The sequence below is a fragment of the Pempheris klunzingeri genome, chromosome 17 (genome assembly GCF_042242105.1).
Source record: "Pempheris klunzingeri isolate RE-2024b chromosome 17, fPemKlu1.hap1, whole genome shotgun sequence".
Taxonomy (NCBI): domain Eukaryota; kingdom Metazoa; phylum Chordata; class Actinopteri; order Acropomatiformes; family Pempheridae; genus Pempheris; species Pempheris klunzingeri.
This window is the reverse complement of record NC_092028.1, coordinates 7355265-7372044: the sequence shown is the minus strand read 5'-3', so window position 1 is coordinate 7372044 and position 16780 is coordinate 7355265. Positions and strand designations below refer to the sequence as shown.

The 16780-nt window shown below is 43.1% G+C and overlaps 1 protein-coding gene across 1 annotated transcript in view; it reads left to right on the top strand.

The window, feature by feature from the left end:
- Positions 1-3955: 3955 nt before the first annotated feature.
- Positions 3956-16780, top strand: part of igf2bp1 (insulin-like growth factor 2 mRNA binding protein 1) — a 44998-nt gene continuing 32173 nt past the window's right edge. The window contains exons 1-2 of the mRNA XM_070848000.1: positions 3956-4130; positions 5314-5374. Of these exons, the coding sequence (XP_070704101.1) occupies positions 3956-4130; positions 5314-5374 (236 nt within the window). The remainder of the gene's footprint in view (positions 4131-5313; positions 5375-16780) is intronic.

Here is a 16780-nt window from a genome sequence, read left to right as displayed (position 1 = left end):
GCATTCATTTGATGACATTAGTTATGTTACAGATGGAGGTTTTCCATTCAAAACAACTATGATCTATGATGCACTGTTGTAGATTAAACCAGCCAACGGTATATAAAATAATAAATGAGTTAAAGTGATAAGAGGTTTATCAGAGAATTAATAGCCAGCTATTTTGATGACTGATTGACTGGTCGAGTCCATTTTTAGCAAAAAGCATTATGATATGTTGAATATCTTTGGTTTTGGACATAATAAGCCATTTGAAGACTTTGGTCTCTTGCTAACTCTAATGGCCCTTTTCACTGTTTTCTGATGTGTTGTAAAATCGACTATTTAGAGAACAGATTCTAGGTTAATCATTTATGACAATGCTCAAGGCATTCTCTTCAACTCAACAACATTTAAATACTACTTAATTTATTACTTACATAAATGCATCAGTACGTGCACACGGGTCTGCATCACCAGCCCTATTGCTTCTGATCATTTAAATACATTTTGCCAATAAGACCTTACATATTATTGGAACATCTTAAATTCAAAGCTTTACTTAGAGTGTATAAGTATTTCATTTGCAGTATAGAATTTGATACTTCAGTAAAAGATCTGAATACTTCCTTCACTCCCACATATGATCAATATTGACCTGTGGTATTTACTTGCATTTCTTACCTCTAAAGTTTGGTATTTTAGAGATGCCAGATTTATTCATTTATATACAACAAAAAAGAAGGAATAAGAAAAGACAGCAGGTAGGCTTTAGTACTGTTAATGGGGGGGTGGGGGGAAAATAAGGGAGGAATTAGCAGGTACTGACAGAGGAGGGGGAGGAGAAGTGAGGGAGGAGGGAAACTTTGAAACTCTTCAGGAGGAAGCGATTCATTTGGGTTCACAGACTGTGGACTGAAGAAAAAACAGAATTATATATACAAAGGTTGTGGGGCACCAATGCAAAGCAATGCAAACAACACGTGAACAAATGTAGAGCATGCTATGCTGTAAAAACACAAAGAATATGTCCGCACCTTACATTAAACAGCCATCTACAGAAATCCCTTTTGTTTCACAGGCTTAATTCCAGTTTAAGTGGAATAAAACTGATGCAATCTTTGTCTTTGTCTTTGTCAACACACAAGAAAGGTCACTCACAATGCTCCTGTTAGGCCTCAAAATACGGTTCATCCCATGTATTTATTTGACCCTGAAAAACTAGCATGTGACCTCACCAGTGGGCGTGTGTATGTATGTGTGTGTGTGTGTGTGTGTGTGTGTGTGTGTGTGTGTGTGTGTGTGTGTGTAAAGACAGAGAAAGAGAAGAGGGGTTGAAGCCATCTCAGGACAAGGACAAATGGGGAGACACTTGACTAATATGTTCTTTAAGGGAGCTGGGGTGGAGGGTGGAAGGTGTGTGTGTGTGTGTGTGTGTGTGTGTGTGTCTCTCTGTGGGAGGGGGTGGGTGGCTAAACTGAATGTGTAGCAGCTTTAGAGCAGTGGACAGAGAAGCAAATGTCATGGTGCTCTGAACAGAGGTTGTAACTTTACTGTATTAAAGTGTTAGCAGTAAGACAACACAACAGGGAGCCTCTTCCTGTGAGCACCATCCTCCTCCGTCTCCATATTCATCTATTCCACACTGGCCTGCAGGCTGTCAGCTCATGAGGACAATCCTGCGACTACAGTGTGTCATGCTTAAGGTTTTAATACTGGCTATGATAAGTAGAATACTTTCATTTCCCATTATAACATGTTTTGTTGATTTCATTCTACTGTGGCCCAAACAGGCTTCACTCACATCATAACTAATATATGGGACAACACACATAATATTTAAGTTACAACACCAAAAAAACAAAGGAGTACTTAAGTCAGTACACAAAAAATACTTGCTAAGTAATTTGAAAATGACCTTTTTGACATGATTTGGTCTAATGTACAATCTGTACACACCAGTAGATGTCTTACAGTCTGCACATTAGCCCAGACTCCAGCTCCTCTGCTCAATGTCCTGTTTATATGGATACAGCAGCGGTTCCTGCAGGAGCAGTTGGGGGATTTGGATCCATTTTGATCGCGGGAGCCATTTTCTAACAAAGCGAGCGCACCAGAGTGCCACGTTACCTCCGGGCGTGTTCAGTGTGGCTACAAAGTCTGAAAGGTCACACGCCCCGCGGAAAGAACCCCTTTCAACCAAATTCCACACTTGTCCAAATTTACACCAAAACAGAAGAAGCGTGAGATAGGCGCACACAGCAGCCACTGTGAACCACGGCCGGAGTGTGTCTGTGTGTGTGTGTGGGGAGAGGCAGGCCCGTGTATCAGTCACTGCCTCCATTTTGAGAAGCCACCATCCACGCTGAGGGGTGCGCAGTGTGTATAGTGCCGTAGCCCGGCGACTGCGCCATATTGTCACTTCCTGTGCGCCCCACTCACAGGAAAGTGATAAAACGGATGAAACACCCGCCATCAGCCCGTCCAGATGGAGGGGAGGGGGCACGCTGAAGTTGTATTTAAACTCTGGGTACGGCTGGTTGGAAACCATGACCTTACGGAGCAACTATTTCACAAAGCGCCTTAAACAGCAGAGCAGCTAACCGCCTCCCGCCCTCTGTGCTACAGCTCCGCTTCGCCGCCATATCACACACACACTGTTCCAGTGGAGGCTCTTGGCTGTGGCCAACAGGGACTCAGAGTAGGTGGAGGGCTTCTGGTGGTGGAGGGGCTCTGGTAGCAGCAGCCTCGCGGCCCCTGGGGCAAAGGGGGCCCCCTGAAACCTTTGTTCCCGCGCTCCAAACAGCGAGGTTCACCATAGGTCATTTATGTAACATTATGACGACTAACTTCTTTACCACGCATGATATTCACCCAGAGGGTGGGGACAGCAGAGGGGTGGGGTGCTAGGCTATAGAATTAGCAGGCGGTGCCTTGTGATTTAAATGGGAACGGTTTTCTCCACCTCGGCCTCCAGCTACGGGACGGGGTGGGGTGGGGTGAGGTGGGGTAGGCGGTAGGACCAGTTGTTGTTCAGTCTTATCTTAAAGCCTTCATTACTGTGTCGTGAAGGAAGTCCTGTCTGTGTGCAGCCTAATCTTTGCCCGCACCAGCAGGAGCGCATGTGTGGCCACATCGTGTTGCATAAAGGCTCCGGTGCAGCGCACAAACTGCACCGGAACAGTACGGTACAGTACGGAATTAGGGGTCTCGGCTTGTGTGTCCATGCGCGCACATACATACACACACGCACACGCGCGCTCATCTGGTGAATACCCTAGGATGAGGGGGTGCCCCCTCCCTTTCCTCCTCTCTCTAACCTACTCCAAATAGACCACGTGGTTTCCTCTTTGCAAACAAAAAAAGGAAAAAAAAACGTGAATCGGAGTCGGCGGAGGGGCGGCGTCACCCCTCTGCCGGCAGCAGGCGGATCACTGAAAGAGGGAAGGGTAGAAAACTAGAGAGAGAGGCGGAGAGAGAGGAAAACATTTTCCCGACCAGATCCCGCCATAGTTTTTCCCACTCTTCCACCACAGACCCATCACCAAATCCACCCAGTACAACCCACCTCCTCCACAGTGCGATAGAGAGGCTATAGGCTGCTGCTTTATTCGTCTGCCGGGGCCGGCTGCAAGTCAAGGGATTTCATTTCTTCTCCTGCTCCACTTATTCTACTGGATTTACAGCTCCATTTCCATCTGTTTTCACACTTTTTAAATCGCATTTTTTATTTTAGTTTGCCGCCGATAATTAACGCTAGTTTGGATCTGTATTCTTTTTAAGATCCTGCTTTTTTTTCCTTTAGATATTTTGGTATTCTAGCGTGATTTCTACTTTCATTCACTGTGGAAAGTGTGACAATATCTTGTTGCGCTATTAGCAAATTCAGGAGAGAAACTTTTTTGCTGGCTTTTATTTTAGTTACTCCGGGCTTTGTTTTTTTTTCGTTTTTGGACTTGGAAAACCAGTTTCCACCATGCACAAGCTGTACATTGGGAATCTAAGCGACAGCGTGACTGCCGAGGACTTAGGAAAAACCTTTGACGACCACAAGATCCCATACTCTGGACAGTTTCTAATGAAAACCGGCTATGCATTTGTGGATTGTCCGGACGATCAGTGGGCCATGAAGGCTATCGAGACGTTTTCTGGTAAGTTAAGGTGGACTGCTGGCCACCAAAGACCCCCTTCCACCTTTAGTTTCATTCATTCGAACAGGGAAGCGGTAGACGCCGGTGTAGAGCCGCGGCTGCATGCCCACCTTCGGCGGCGTGCCCCAGTTTCCACTGTCCGTCCACCCCCAGGCTTCTAGATGAACATGCCCGATAAAAATACATCCAAACAATTATTTAGCCCATGCTAGCTTGACTGTGTGTGGGGGGCTACACGCCCAGGAGAGCCATTCAACTTTTGGAAGGGGGGAGGGACACAAGTAGTGTGAACGTAAAGCTATACCGTAAAGCCAGAGCCCGTGGCGAACGTAAAGCACTACTTCACAGCTATTTAAGAAATTATCCCTCTATAATCCCGTGATTATCGTGCCCTGCGTTTTTTAGGCTAATGCGTGCATGTGAGCGGCATTTTGATGTCTTGCACCCCTATCACTGAGTATTCTCCTGTGATATAGTATGAAGCCTTGTTGGCTCCCCTCCCCCTTTAAGCCGACAGTCCACTATGACAAAGATAGAAAAATATCTTACCCTGTGTATAACCAAAACAGGCCTCACACCGCCGCCAATCCAAAATTGTCGACTAGCAGCAGCATTATTGTCAAAGCTTGATTCACCTCCCGTCGCTTTGTAGCTCAGTTCTCATGGTTTCCTACATATATTAACGTGAGGAGGCAAGGTCGCCATGCCTGTCAGCTCCCCAGCTTCTCCTACACGAAACCTCATCGAAACAGCCCAAACTACCAAGACAGCCCTCCACACACACCGTGCTCACTCTAAATATGTTGGAAGGAACGCCAGTAGTCGGAGAGAAACAACAGTATCCCTATGGCTGTCATACTGCATCAGTGAGGCTTCAAGTAGCTCATTATGGGGCACAAGTGACGTGCCTACACAATTCACTTGTTCCGTGGCTCTAAAGTCATGTTTTGGGCCCTTTTGAACATGTCGGCCTCTCACCTTCTTTTCAGCCACTTCTGGTTTCTTTGTCAGCTCCTTGACAAGCAGCAGGTTTTAAAAGAAAAAAAAAAGTTAGCTGGAAGGGTTCCTTCACTTTAGCTATGTGCCCTGTGCCCCCTCCATAGGCCTACGATAGCTAGTAAACAGTTAGCATGTAGCCACAGTGTGTTCTCAACCCCCGGTTTTATTTCTATTTTTTTCCCAGGTAAAGTGGAACTTCAAGGGAAACGTATTGAGGTGGAGCACTCCGTCCCCAAGAAGCAAAGGTACTAAACAGTACTGAGCCTTTGCTCACCTCTCTCCTTCCTGTCAGAACCCTCTCATGTGTTGCATCACCTTGGCTAGGCCTCTCTTTCATTTACTTATGGATGAATGTAACCATTTCTCTGCTTAATTCGCATTAAGTGGTGCTTTGGAACGGGTCCGCGTTGAACCCCGTATGAATGTTGTGTCCGTTGAAGCAGGAATTAGTTTGGCTGTGCTTCTTTTTTTTTTTTATTGCTGTTTGTGTGACTGTGGAGCCTCAACTTTGTCGGCCATTGCTGTGAAACAGGACTGTGACAGCCTTAGCTAGCTTGCCTGCCTGCCGTGCTGCTGTAGGATGGAGTTTGGGGTTTCTTTCTTTTGAAAATCCTGATTCCTGGTCGAGTGAAGTGTTAAGAGCTAATTTTCTTTACATGAAACACGTCCTTCAGCCTGGTTATTTAACAGGATTTTGTATTACACTGAGAACTATGCATTTGGGGAAAGTGTGTGTCGTGTGGTTGTTTAATCGTCAGAAAATGGCAACTGTCTGTACTCTGAGTTTGACTTTCACATTTCATATACATTTTTGATTTTAGTGGGTTTTATAAGTGATTTTCAAGCACGTAGATTTCGGCTAAACTGGTCCACAGTGTGAATGTTTGAATTACGTTAATTTCTAGCTGCAAATCATTAAAAAAATGGCAACATTTCTTCATGAGGGATTCACAGAAAATATTGGCTGATATTTGTATTTTTTGTCTTTGTAAAATATCCCCAGCTAAAATGTAAACATGGACGTCCATGCCTTTTTGATGGAGTCCTATTTTTCTTTTAAAATGTTGATTAATTTCAACTTTAATTTTCAGTGAAATCTCATTTTATTTCTTGTAAAAACACAGCTGTGTATTTTGATTTTTTTGTGTGTGAAATGGATAGAAATTGTAATTAATTTATTACTATGTTGTGCTCTTTTTTGTTTCTGGAGCCAGCTGTGGAATTAAAATAGGATAGTGGTGTGAATGTAATGCACAAAAAAAAAAAACACACTTTAATTTCGTGGAGCTGAGACTGTCCACGGTCCAAATGCTACACTGGGCTCCAGTGTAGATCAGCTGCTCTGTGCTGAGGCCCAGACTTGACCTGCTTTAAACAGTATTATGGAATTCGCCTATAGACTATCATTCATGCCTATAACCTTTGGCACAGATACGAGGTAGGCAGGGAACTCCTCAATGTTCCGCCATTTGGCCACACATGTGCGTGAGTGTGTATCCCATGATCAAAAGCTCCTGTGGACGTAAAGTTCGCCCTATTGATTGATTTTTGGCTTAAAATAAATTGTAACATTTTGCGTAATCAGTATTCTTGTGATTTTACGCAAATGTGGCCAAACATTTGGCGTAGATGTGATTTTTGGGCGCCCGCCTTTCGCCTGGAGAGGGAATCATGTGAAGTGTTGTAACATGGCTGAACGGCCAGCAGTGAGGTCTGGGCACATAAACACAGTTGCCCACATTCTCAGTTATTGCCACTCTGCAGAGACGGGTCACTCGCCATGCACAGGGAACCAACATGGCAGCAAGCTGTAATTTCTTATAATCTCCCAGCGGGTCGGTAAATTATTCCATTGGCGCTGTGTTTGCGTCCCCACACCCCTGTGATAACCTTGAAGAGCCACAATGATAAAGGTGATTTGTGAGAAGGGGGCCACCGTGGGCGAACTGGGGGCCTTACGTGGCTCCACAACACGTGGTGAGTCCACGCAGAGAAGAGTCACTCACGTCAGGCGGTGAGGGCAAAATGGCGAAGCTGTGAATGAAGCAGTAGAGTCGTACAGGCTGCTGTTTCTCTCCCCCCCCCCTCTCTGTGTGTAGTTCCGGGTCTCCCCGGCGCCCGGCTCGCCCTCTACTTCATCTGTCCAAGCGTTTCACTGTAAGATACTACTACTAATAGTAATGATAATAATAATGCAACAGGAGCGGATTCATATCACAGAAACCAACTGTAGGAAGCACCATCTTAAAATGGCCGGCCCGTTCATATTGTCAGCCAGCGAGAGCCCAATTATCTAAATTCTGTCTCAAATGATCCTGTTTAAATATTGATATCAAACATCTGCTCGGCAACAGCATTTAAACGCATCTGCGTGGCGTTTAAGGTACCGTACAGTTCCTCCATTATTCTGTAGATATCCCAGGTGCTGAACAACTAAAGTGGCGAGTTGGTTAATGGACGTTAGTGTGAGCGAACACTCGGCTTCTGTCTTTTAATTCTATTTTTGACGACGTGTGCTTTTAGGTAAAAAAACCAAAACTAAGTGAGCTAAATAATTCGCCACAAACTTCATACCGAGCTGCTCCTGTTTCGTATAATGTTCATCTTTTCGTCTTGTAGTCTGACTTAAGTGTCGTTAAATTCTCAAAGTGGTTAGGTGAGTCAGAAGGTGGGTAGCTGCTGCCGTGGAGGCGGCCTGTGTCCGCCATAACGTGTCAGGTTAAAGACGCCTGCTGTAGGCCATAGCTATGGTAAAGCGCCATGAAGTTGCTCAGATGCAGTTTTTTTTCTGCCATGGAACCTCAATGGAGGTGTGTGTTTGTGTAGGAAGGGCGGGTATTCAGAGGGGACAGACCCTTTATGTGAGGGGGGGAGGGGGCCGTCCTGTAACGGGAAGTTCTTAGGTTCAATTCCTTCTTTCTATCCTATACGTATTTGTGCTGAACCCCTTCCAGGCTGCAGGGGGCGCCGCCCATGGCTGCCCCTGACCCCTGACCATACTGCAGCCATGCAGGCTGAGCTGTGTGTGTCTGGCTGTCCGTACTTAAAGTGACTGCTGGAAGGTGGAGGTGGAGAGGTTTTGAATTTCAGATACAGCCTCATATTCATCATGAAGTTGACTGAAATGTGTGTCAGGTTGAGGTCAGCAAGAGAGGGAAGAGTTGGGAGGGGTGCAGGGTGGGAGGCTCAAGTGTGTGTGTGTGTGTGTGTGTGGTGGGAGTGGGGAGGGGTTGCTCCAAAGCGGCAAGCCCCCCCTCAGCAGGGAGAAAAATGTATAGAATGCCTGTAGTGAGTGAGTCGTGTCACTGCTACAGCAGTAACTGACCAACAATCACTGAACCAGGAGGAGACCCACACATTGTCCATTTGAAGGGTATATTCAATTTATAAATATAATATAATATAAATATAATAAAAAATAAATTAAATTAAATAAATATATCACACTGGAGAAACCAGCTAGGGCAGCTAGAAAGTATCCAACTAAAAAATCCCAACCCCCCCCATGGTTAGTCCACAAAAGTGATGAGAAGACTGGGCGCTGCTCTGCGGCCGGGTCTCCCGTTCATTCTGTAGACAACAGCAGACCTACAGCCTGCCTCAGCATTTCAACCTAATAAATAAACAACTCTGAACGTCCCAATCACACAAAAACCAGCAGACAGAATAGCCCCACAAACCTAACGCTACCTTCAGCACACAGCCGCTGCCCCCGCGGTCAGAGTGTGGGCTTTGTGCTGTTGGCCCACTAATCGACAGTCTGTCGTGGTTCACAAACTTGAGAGCCGCAGCCGTCTCTCACTCTGGTAACTCACAACAATCTGTTGCTTAGCCTCCCTCAAGTTTTGGCTGAACTTCCTCTGCCATTCAGCTGTGATTAGCTGAGTAGCTTTAGCAATATGTCTGCTTAGCCTTATGGAAGACTCCACTCGTGGGCCAGTAGAGTGCACACAGGTAGGCTGGTGTCCAGGTAGACAGGCATGACTGCATTTGGGCTGATTTATATGATTGGATGGTCTTATTACAGGCCTGTGACTGCCTCTGATACCACGTTTTTCTCTTTTTTAAAATATCAACCCATTGATTTATTAGTTGCTGTTGTGAAAATTTCAACAAATATCTCTCTAAAATAAGTTACTTAACCTCTCGTAAAGAGTTGGTGAGTCACATAATTTTATTTTACATTATAAAGGCAAGACGGCAAACATTCATGGTAAATAATGGTTAATTAAAATAATTTGATTAGAAAAAAAGAGGAATGAGGCGTATACCCTTTCGGGTCTAATATTACATTTCTTGAAATAGATATTATTTAATTTGCACAGTTTTCTGTAGAATCCCGTCCAATTAGACCTAATTTATGATCTATCAACCAAAACTACTCAAATGATGTTTGCTTTTTTAGATTTAGAAACTTCCCCCTTCAACCTTAGCTGTATGCTGCTAAGGAGGGACACACTGTGCACAGGAATTTACATCAGTGTTTAGATGTTTTGACATCATATGTGGCATCAGATAAATTTTTTTCTATGTAGCTGGCAGTCTGTGCTAAAAATCTAAATTCATAATTTAGCTTAAAGTACATTGCAAATTCTTGACCCCACCCTGCTTGTGCTTGATGTCCGCAGTAAGACTCCAGATACGGTGATAACTTGGTTAACAACGTGTTATTTTGTTGTCCATGTTAAAGTGTACCAGTTGTTGATATTATTTCCACATCGGAGAACTGGTTGTGATGCTAAGATAAATAAATTCACTGGAACTTAGGAAGAAATCCACCCCCCCCCAATGCTTGAAGCTGCTAATTCCAGTTTTCTGGAATTCTCCCAACTCTGAGAATTGTTTATAAGCCTGGTTTTGAAATGTTTCAGGACTCCACTATATAAGATGAATAAATGCTCTATGATGTGTATCAGTGATCGGTATTGGCGTCACAGTTTGCACCGCAGATAGATCTATTTGTATTCTGTTGGAGTGGAGATTCATAATGGAGTCAAAGTAGGATCGCCCTGTAGGATAACATGCTGTACGTTTTTGGCAAACAAAATGAATGTATATCGGTTCATTCAAAGCCCATATAACTTCTAAAACATGAAATATTTTTGCATGAAATTAAACACACACTGGTTATTCCTTTGAAATAGTAACCTTTCACTGTGACAAAAAACTGGGCTGCACATTTGATGGGAGCATATCTAAGTACTAGTGATGAAGTTTTACATGTCCAGAAAGCAGAAACGACGACGTGTTCTGAACACAGAATTACAACACAGCATTTGTACTCTGTTGTGTAATGGTGTGATTGGCACCAAGTTAATTATTTTGTGGCTTGATTTTTGAACATGATTGATAGGAGAATATTTTTGAACCGTGCGAAAAGTGTATGGTCTACGCCCCCCTCCTCATCCATGCCGCCAGAGAAGAGCCATCTCTTTGTGTCTCCATGTTTGGTTCAGAGAATGAAGACACCGTCTCCCTTTCTGCTATTCTTGCTGTAAAGCAGCACCAGGCTCATTTGCAAACCACCCACCCCCCAGTTTGATAGCTAGAACTTTTAGCTCAGCAAGAACTCATCTTGTTATGTGTGGCATGTGTTCCTCAACTCCACCTTCTGGTGCAGAGGCTCAGACCTCCACTAACCATGTGTGTAGTAATGGCTTATTGTACCTCTGGCTTCATTCAAATAAATGTGCTATTTTCAGCAAGTTTAGAAATAAACATGTAAAATCCTTGAAAAAAAAAAAAAAAGAGCAACTTGTCTGCTGGATTTGATATTTTTTCAACTCAAAACAGAACTAACTGCATCTGTAGTTGCTTAATGCAGCCAGTTATCTTGTGTTAAGCTTAATGTGTTCTAGTTGGATTTCCAGTACGCTCAGATAAAAAAAGGAAATCTAAAGTGCCTGAGTATGTATTGCCAAGCACTCCTTAAGTCTGCTGAATGTCACTCTGCATACAGCAGTTTCTTGTCACTCTGCGTGTGTGTGTGTGAATTCAGAAGACAGAATCTGATCCTGTTCTCCTCATCCCGCCTTGTTTCATATATACCCTCATAATGTAAGGATAAAATGCCGGTTATTTTTCTCTGAAGCAGCCTCCCACCTCCCAATTCATCCACCGATCAATCAGTCAAAGTTCATCACAAACCGAAGCAACACCACTTGGTTTTGTGAGTCATTCCTTCTGTCCTTCCTCCACCACTTCCAGCCAGTTAATCTGATGGATTTTGTCACATTCATGTAGACAAAATGTTGAGATCATCTCAGTCCACTCACAGTTCTTTCTGTTTTATATTTATATATATATACGCATATACATATATAATTTTAGAGATGATTTTATACTTAACTTTAATCCGAATAAATTTTTCACGTTCCGTGGAAACAGCAGTGTGAAAACTGAAACCCAGCGTGTTTGTTGCCCGTCTGGAGCTTTATGTTGTGTGGAAGTGAAGCATTAAAATGCAGGCATGTCAACATATCGACACGCTTCACTGTCCGAGGATCCTTCGTGAGTTTCATTCTTTTGCCTTATTTATAATCAGCGTAGTTTGATAAAAACAAACTGAAGCACGGAGGGCAGATGAGCATCCCAGTTGTCCTGCCAACCAATCTTTGATACTCTGCGCATCATTGTTTATTGTTGATTCCCCAGTAAGTCTTATGTACATTGGAATCTGTTGAAATTACTAAATCTCTGAAATACTCCTGCAGTTCAAAAAAACTGTGAATAACCCACCACTGGGTTAAGCAGGGTAGAGGAGCCCTTGTGCTTTTAAAATGAAGCAATGATGCTTGTGAGTCTTCATCACAGATTTTCTAATTAATCTAACAGATTTCTAGTGCCCACTGCCCAGTATTTCATGACAGAAATACCTTGGGAGGTCCACTTCAAAATGTGCTTATTTTGGAATTTGATTCTAACATTATATGCCTGGAAATGTGGCCATAGTTCCCCTGTATTTAAGGGCTTCTTGGCCAGCTTTGATGAGATCTGAGCTTGCTTTAGACAGTGAGGGGAAGATGGGTTAGGGTTGGGGTAAACGGCTTCCGGTGAGATCATTTGAATGCAGATTCAAGATGGCATGACACCATTCTATCAGTGACTGCCCGCCCGTTTGTTGTCACCCACATCCAATAAAGTACACTGTTTTCACTCAAGATCCTCCATTTATCATTCTTGCTCAGAAAAGGCTTTTGAGATTGTTGTCAGGGAGTTTCTCATTTTTATCACTTAAAACCAGCCTTACATTCACCTGGCCCTCCTCACAGTATCTACACAAACTGTAGGTTTTAAAGAAAAACACATCTGCCACGTGTAGCTCCGATCTGATCAGATCTCTCCCACCGTTACTGCTCTGTAACACATCTCTTATTTGAAACAAATAGACTCTTTCGATTATGTTGTATATTTTGTCACCAGCTAAACATGCATGTGTGGATTATAACTAGCAGTGGAATTAAACACAGTGAACTCCTTTTGGTGGAGTCCCTGCCCACGTCCAGCATAAATGTGAAAGATATTTGTCTTGCATATACAGACTCATGTAGTAGCTTTCCTGTGCTTTAGAAAATGTGGAATTTGTATACGACCATGCAAATGCAGAGTTACTCTAATTGTCATGAAGCATTGCCTTTAAATAACCATTTATTGTACCATAATGGAAGTGTCCTTCCTTGTGTGAAAGTGTTGGGCAATTTGTGTGCACATTACAATCAGCGTCTTTTTTTTTTTATACACTCACGCAACAAAGCTATCATAATAACACTGCTAGTGCACTGCCATGCTATTTTGTTAAATTTCTTATTTTTTTATTGAGCCTCCTTCCTCTCTTGTTAATATGCACCAACTCTCATTCAGTCTTCCTGTGTGATGCTGTGTTGTTTGAAGCAGGAAGGTCATAGTCCACTGCACCCCTGCAGCTGGTGGGATTCAGTGTGTTGCTCAAGGACGCTTCAGCAGAGTGAATACTTAAACCAGGGTTAAAAAGTCACAGAATCCAGTAGAAACGGATGAAATCCTGACTGAAGCATATGAGTCGCACCTCAACAGCCTTGAAGGGTTTGAACCACAGTACGCCCGCGGTTATTTGAAACAGCTTCGAGATTGATAATATAAATATAACTCCCAGATGATGTGCAGAATTGTCTATAGGGGCCGTCTGCGTGGTTTCGTAACCTCATTGTATGTCATTGAAGTCAGCTCTGTTATACGTTATGTTGTCCACACATTTTGACTGTGCATACTGCAACATAGTGGAGAGTCTCGACTCTCACACATCACTGTCTGTGGAGGCAGCGTTTCTTGAAATTTCTTAGCAAGCGATTTTTAGTCTAATTTGAGTTCACATCTGATTTATGTATTCACTTAAAGGAAGTGCTCTATATATGTCTATGTCTATATGCATATATTTTAATTTCTCATGCTTGTTGACATTCCTCTTTCCAGTTTCTGTCCTCTGAACTGGCCACTCCATGTTTTTACTTCTCAGCTGTTAGATTTCTCTCACACACCAGTTTTTATTTTAAAATATTTTTTTCTTTCCAAGACTGTCGTTTTCTGTTCCATTCTGCAGCTCTGTTCCATTATTTCCCTTTGTGCGATATGCAGAGTGTGAAGCAACTTTAAATGCACTCAAAATGTATCATGCATGTGAGACCTGTGTGTGTGTGTGTGTGTGTGTAAGCTGGTGCTTTCTCACAGCAGCAGAGAGGAGGAGAGAGAGAGAGAGGGAGAGAGAGAGAGGGGCTCGGAGAAGAAGCAGCACGCCATAGTTTGTCTTCCTCTCCTCATGGCTGGCGAGAAGGAGGAGGGGACAGTGGGCGGAGGGAGCAAGGGGGGTGCGACCAATCGACTAGCAGCAGGACCTGTGAGCAGCCAGGGAGGCGGTCACTTGGCGTGGAGACGAGGAGCCCATAGGTCCTCCCTCCCTGCCTTAATCGCCCACACGCATGCTCTCTCCCCCCTCTCTCGCTCACACATACTTTCATTCTCTCTCCTGTTTCCTTCTATCCCTCTCGCTGGTACAGTATGTTCATTTTTCTCTCTCTCTCATTTTCCCTCCCTTTCTCTCTCTCTCTCACTCTCACTCCCTTGGCATGTTGCCATGTTCTCTGCACCATTCCAGCCTTTTTGCGAGAGAGCCGAGAGCAAGTGATAGAACGAAAGAGAGGAAGGCAGACAAGCCAGATGAAGGGAGTCAGTGAAAGTGGCTGCAACATGGATGCATGTGTTTTAAATTTGACGTCAGCTGAACTGCATTTCTAAAGCGTCTTGGACAAACTGTTTCAGAGATATCTGAGTTGTAATCTGATTAGACTGCGTGCTGCTGCTCTACATGTTTGCCTAGTGGCATGTCTGTGGTCAGCAAATGTATTTTGTGTTTTTTTTTTTTTTTTTTTGTCCTGTATTTGCATTAAACCCATCAATTGCCTCAGTCGTGAGCTTCAGTGAACGGGTCAGGGTGGACTGTTATCTGCTTCAATAGAAGATCTTTGGTTTTCCTCTGTTAACTGGCCAGTTTGTGTACAGAGAAGTGGTGTAATCAACTTAAAGAATAGCTCTGGATATTTTAAAGTCAGTCTTAATTTGGATTTCTGGTTTACTGTAGTCATTCCGTCTGCCCGTACTGGACATAGATCCCCTCTGAACACAAACACTCTGCAGGAAATATGGGACCAAATCCACTGTCCTTGTCCTGAGCAGAAGCACATCAAAGTGTGGATGAAAGTGTAATGCAGCAGTTGCTGAGTTAGTCAAATGGTGTGGATGTCTTCACCCTGTGTGTAGATTTTATTTTCTTTGTCACATATCATAGTAATGTGAATATTTTGGGATATTAGACTGTTGATCAAATAAAATCTGCTGATTGAATAATAATTTATTGACAAAAGATTAATCGATAATCAACCTAATTATTAACTGCAGACCTAATAATATTGGCTTTTATCACAAGTTAGCATTTAGTTCTTAGCACTGTTCTTAAGTAAAAAGTTTAGATTTTGAAGGACAATATAAAAATTAGGAATACAAAATAATAGTAATAATAATAATAATAGTAATGTGTCCTCATTGTCTGCTGTGAGCTGCCTAATTTGTATATCTTTTATTTGTCACTAAAACTAGTTTCCCTTGCGGGGATCAATCTAATCATCTAATGAAATCTCAAATGCATTTTTCTATAGACAAATGTATGTTTTGCTGCTACATATCCAGCTAAGCAACATTCAGTGTCAGAAGAAAGAGAGAGGAGTGTGATGCTTGTATACAAAAGAGAGAAATTAGTTTTTGTGTTCTAAAAGTTTACTTACTAACTTGGCCTTGATTTATAGAATGCATAGAAATGGTCTTTCAAGTTAAAGGGCCACTCCACCAGTTTTCCATACAAAGATTAGTTTCTTCGTGGAGCTCTACTCAGCCAAAATAGTTGTGTAATGGCTTCTGTTAATGGCTGGAGTACCCTTTTAATCAATGATGGATAGATGCCAATGGATGACAAATGGTAGTGAATCGGGGTCAACTGAGTAAAAGCCAATAAAAAGTTTAGATTTACACTTGTTTTTTTTTGTTTTTTTAGATTAAAGTAAGATGAGAGCTGCAAGTCGATGTAAGCAGTGGAAGCCACGAAGAAAAAGAGCAGATAGTCTAACTTAATGAAAGAGAAATGTGAGGACAAAAGGCTCATTATCACAGAGCTAAAATAAGAGGGTGAAAAAAATTCATAGAAATGACAACATAGAGGAGACAGTGGAGGAGAGGGGAAAGAGGAGATACATGGGGGCCTTATGTAGGTGAAGGGGTAAGTGAGTCCTGTCTCTTTAAGAAGACCCTGCCCCTCCTCCTGCTCGGCCTCCCCCTTCTCCTCCACCCCATCTTTCTGATTGTTTCTTCTCTCTGGTTCAAACCATCTGTCCTCTCTCTCTCTCTCTCTCTCTCTCCTTCTCTCACTCTGTGTCTCTTGCTCTTGTTTTTTTCCCCCTCATTTTGGCCGTATCTCGCTCCTTCGCTCACTAAAAATAAGTTGCACACACGCGCACACATCTGGGTACATCCATGTCTCTCCTGCACAGACGGGAGAACCGATGAGCAGCAAGGGGGAAGTAGGAAAGACTAAAATGAAGAGAGAGAGAAAGAAAGGGGGAGGGGAGGGTGGGGGATTGTTGTTGGGGGGGTTGGGGCCCAGGGGTCGGATCTGCATGGTGGATGGGGCCCCTGCGTGTGTGTATGTTAAGAGAGAATGTGGGCATGTACATGAGACACAGCCTTCCTGCAGCCCTGCTCCAGCCCATCATCTACAGACATGCAGGACAGCACGGCTCCGAACATGGAAAGAAAGAATAGGTCTAGTGACGTTCCAGACTTTCATTAGGGTATGAATCAAATTATTGTTTAGTATTTGTGCTGTCTGTGTATATTCTATTGAAACATTCGAATTAAAAACCAAACTAAATCACCATTTTCCTATTCTAAAAGAATTTTTATTTCAAAGATTTCAAGTCAAATTCAAGTAAGTTTAATTTCCAGTAGTACAATTCTAAATGTTAAATCATACCATATCTCCAACGGGCTATATTGTAGTTTAAGTCTTCGCTTAACTAAATATACTTTATAATTCCCACTTTTCCCTCTTACCAACAATCATTTTGAAAGGA